The sequence below is a fragment of the Orycteropus afer genome, unplaced genomic scaffold, assembly GCF_000298275.1.
Source record: "Orycteropus afer afer isolate SDZICR_OR568_19922 unplaced genomic scaffold, OryAfe1.0 scaffold00519, whole genome shotgun sequence".
NCBI lineage: Eukaryota > Metazoa > Chordata > Mammalia > Tubulidentata > Orycteropodidae > Orycteropus > Orycteropus afer.
Genome location: NW_006922106.1, coordinates 969,685 through 972,550, shown reverse-complemented (window position 1 = coordinate 972,550; position 2,866 = coordinate 969,685). Strand labels below are relative to the sequence as shown.

The 2,866-nt window shown below is 52.9% G+C and overlaps 1 protein-coding gene across 1 annotated transcript; it reads right to left on the bottom strand.

Annotated features, from left to right (window-relative positions):
* Nucleotides 1-260: 260 nt before the first annotated feature.
* Nucleotides 261-1,872, bottom strand: HMGB3 (high mobility group box 3). Its single transcript, XM_007955624.2, has 4 exons — nt 1,723-1,872; nt 1,344-1,483; nt 676-850; nt 261-398 (listed from the first exon to the last, which is right to left on the bottom strand). The coding sequence occupies exons 1-4, from the start codon at nt 1,870-1,872 to the stop codon at nt 261-263; spliced, it is 603 nt and encodes a 200-aa protein (XP_007953815.1).
* Nucleotides 1,873-2,866: the final 994 nt, after the last annotated feature.

The window sequence follows — 2,866 nt, the reverse complement described above, 5'->3', positions numbered from 1 at the left end:
GAACACGAGAGTGCCTTTTCATTTTAAAAATGCTTGGGAATATGTACAACTTTGATACAGCTTCTGGGTGCTCCTGACACCCATGGCCACTTCCTGTAAACCACTGACGGATTCTAGAGCACTTTGAAGAGACTACGATATGATCCTGGTCCAATTTTGTAAATCAATCTAATGAGGGCAACAGACGGATCTCAAAGAGACGAGCCGATCGTGGCGCTCCCTACTCTAAGGTCTCCATGCGGAGATGCAGAAGCAGTTTCTTATTCATCCTCCTCCTCCTCCTCCTCGTCTTCTTCCTCCTCGTCCTCTTCATCTTCTTCTTCTACCTTTTTCCGGGCAACTTTTGCAGCACCCTTCGCACCATCAAACTTCCCTTTAGACTTATAGTCGGCAACATCCTAGAAGGGAGACGGACACATCCCCCGCGTACAGGCCCGCTGCCCTGCAGGGGGGAAACAGCCCGTCCCACCACAGCACAGGGAAGCAGGAGTGGGACACAGGGCGCCGAGGCAGGCAGCCGCTGTGCTTGCAACGTCTGTACCCAGTACAACTCCTCGGCCCAGCCAAGCAGCCACGCTGCCCACAAGCTGCCCAGACCCGGGCAGAAGCCTGCCCACCCGGGGATTTGGGGTTCAAGCTGCCAGGCAGGCCCGCTCAAGCCCACCTTCACTTTACCTTCTCGTACTTCTCCTTCAGTTTCGCTGCCTTGTTGATGTAAGGCTGCTTCTCACCGTCACTTAAGTTATTCCACATCTCACCCAGCTTTTTGGCCACATCGCCAATAGAGATGCCAGGGTTTGTAGATTTGATCTTGGGGCGGAATTCCGAGCAGAATAGGAAGAACCCAGACCTTGGGAAAAAGAACCGTGTGTATTAGACGAGGACTAGTCCCGACGAGAGTTTAGAAAGGCAGAATCTGACGGGCTTGAACGCTTCCAGTTCCAAACGTTTCACTTCTCCTTAAGTCGCCAAAGCACATCAAGAGATGCCATGCACACAGTTACAGTCAAGAGACCACATGATGTGGAGGAGGCTCCGGGAGGGCACCGGCTTTCTTAATCTTTTCAATTACCGGGCACCAAAGGGCTGGAGGGCAACTCTGGGACTCTGACACCCAGAGTGAGGCTGCCTCCTTCCCAGTTGAGGAGAGCACAGGCACCCAACAGACACACAACCCCCTCACCTCTAAGCTCACAGTACACAAAGGCTGCCCGAGGCATCGTGACCCTTAAGAAAGGTGAAGCATCTCCCTTGAAAAACCGCAGCAAGCAAGCCAGCTGACTGGCTCACAAGCAGAGGAAAACCTCGGAACGGTCCCCCCCCCCAGCCCTACAGTCACTTACGGTGGCCGTTTGGGAGCATTGGGGTCCTTCTTCTTCTTGCCTCCCTTAGCTGGCCCATAATCCTTCATCTCCCGGTCGTAGCGTACTTTGTCTGCTTTGGCCATCTCATCAAATTTGGATTTCTCTTTCCCAGACATTGTCTGCAAAGAACAGGACATGTTAGATTCCTGAGTGCAGTAGGCATGCACCTGTTCAGAGGCAAGGGCCAGCGGGTCCAAGCACTTGCAAACGCAAGAGATGAGATCAAAGCACACACACAATATTCTAGAGCCAAGAGGTCTCAGCAGTGAGAAGGCCATGGAACCCAGGGCTGCTGCGAGGCCGGCGGCACTGAGGCCTGGAATCCAGGACCAGCTGGGAGGAGAGTAAAGCCACGTACCTTCCACCTCTCGGAGCACTTCTTGGAAAACTCAGCAAAATTGACGGGGACCTCGGGGTTTTTCTTCTTATGCTCCTCTCGGCAAGTCTGCACGAAGAAGGCGTAGGCAGACATCTTGCCCTTAGGTTTCTTAGGGTCACCTTTAGCCATTGTGACTGTGTGGACGGAAGAAGAGAGACAGAGAGAAAACAGCAATCAGGAACTGAGCACACCCCCCAAATTACAATTAAGCCACTGGGAAGCTCAAACGCCCTGGGGCCACAGCAGCCCAAGGCAGTGCAGGGCCACCTGCTCCACCTCACTTACAGTGTAACTTCTGAACAGTATGAAGTGTGCCGCTTTGCCCTTAAAGTCAGAGAGCCATCAAGTTCTCCAAACAGAAATGATGCAAGATTCAAGGGCGCTGCATTCAGATGCAGAGCTACTCCCCTGGGAGAGGGGACATGGTTGTGGAGAAAAGGCAGGGGGAGGGCACTCAATGACCTAAGGCTAGTTGGCTACCCGTTTAACTCCAACATGTGTGTGTCTGGATGTGTGTATCATATACACACATGCATATATGTACACACACACACACACACACACACGTGTGTGTGTAGTCACTGTTGCCAAACCCAAGAGCAAAGCAGGAGAACTGTAAATAGGGACTGGTCATAATTTTCCATTTTGATACATTTTGGCACATTAAAAATGGCTTTTACAACCAGGCCGATGCGCAAAATGAGCAGGTATCTCTAGTACTGTAGTTCCAATCTGTCACTCCAGCACTATGTGAAGGGGGAGGGGAGACCCAAGGGCTAATCGAGCCCATCTGCACAGCAGCATGCTCGCACTGCCAGCAATACTTTCTCCAAAGTTTCCAGATAAAAATGCAGCTGCGGCGTGTCATCGTCCCTGTCCCACCCCCCAGCTTCCCGCCATCTTTTCCTTTTCCACACCCAAGGTCATCATGTAAAACTACAGCGCTCCCCTTCGCATTGATCGTCCAAGGAGCTGCGCTAGGGCCCGCGATGGCAGCCCAGGCAGGGCAGGACGCGACGCAGGGGAGCCCCAGCCGGCGGCGGGCAGAGCAGCTCGGTCCCGGCTCCAGGTCACTCGGACACCCATAATTCACCTTCCATTTTATCAAAAGCTTCCCGATGAA

Bases quoted from the DNA above. Each gene is read 5' to 3' on its own strand.
- HMGB3 (XM_007955624.2), bottom strand. From the start codon at position 1,872: ATGGCTAAAGGTGACCCTAAGAAACCTAAGGGCAAGATGTCTGCCTAC. The intron at 851-1,343 runs GTAAGTGACTGT...CTTTTTCCCAAG, and splicing joins AATGCTCCCAAACGGCCACC to GTCTGGGTTCTTCCTATTCT. The intron at 399-675 runs GTAAAGTGAAGG...TCTCCCTTCTAG, and splicing joins TGAAGGAGAAGTACGAGAAG to GATGTTGCCGACTATAAGTC.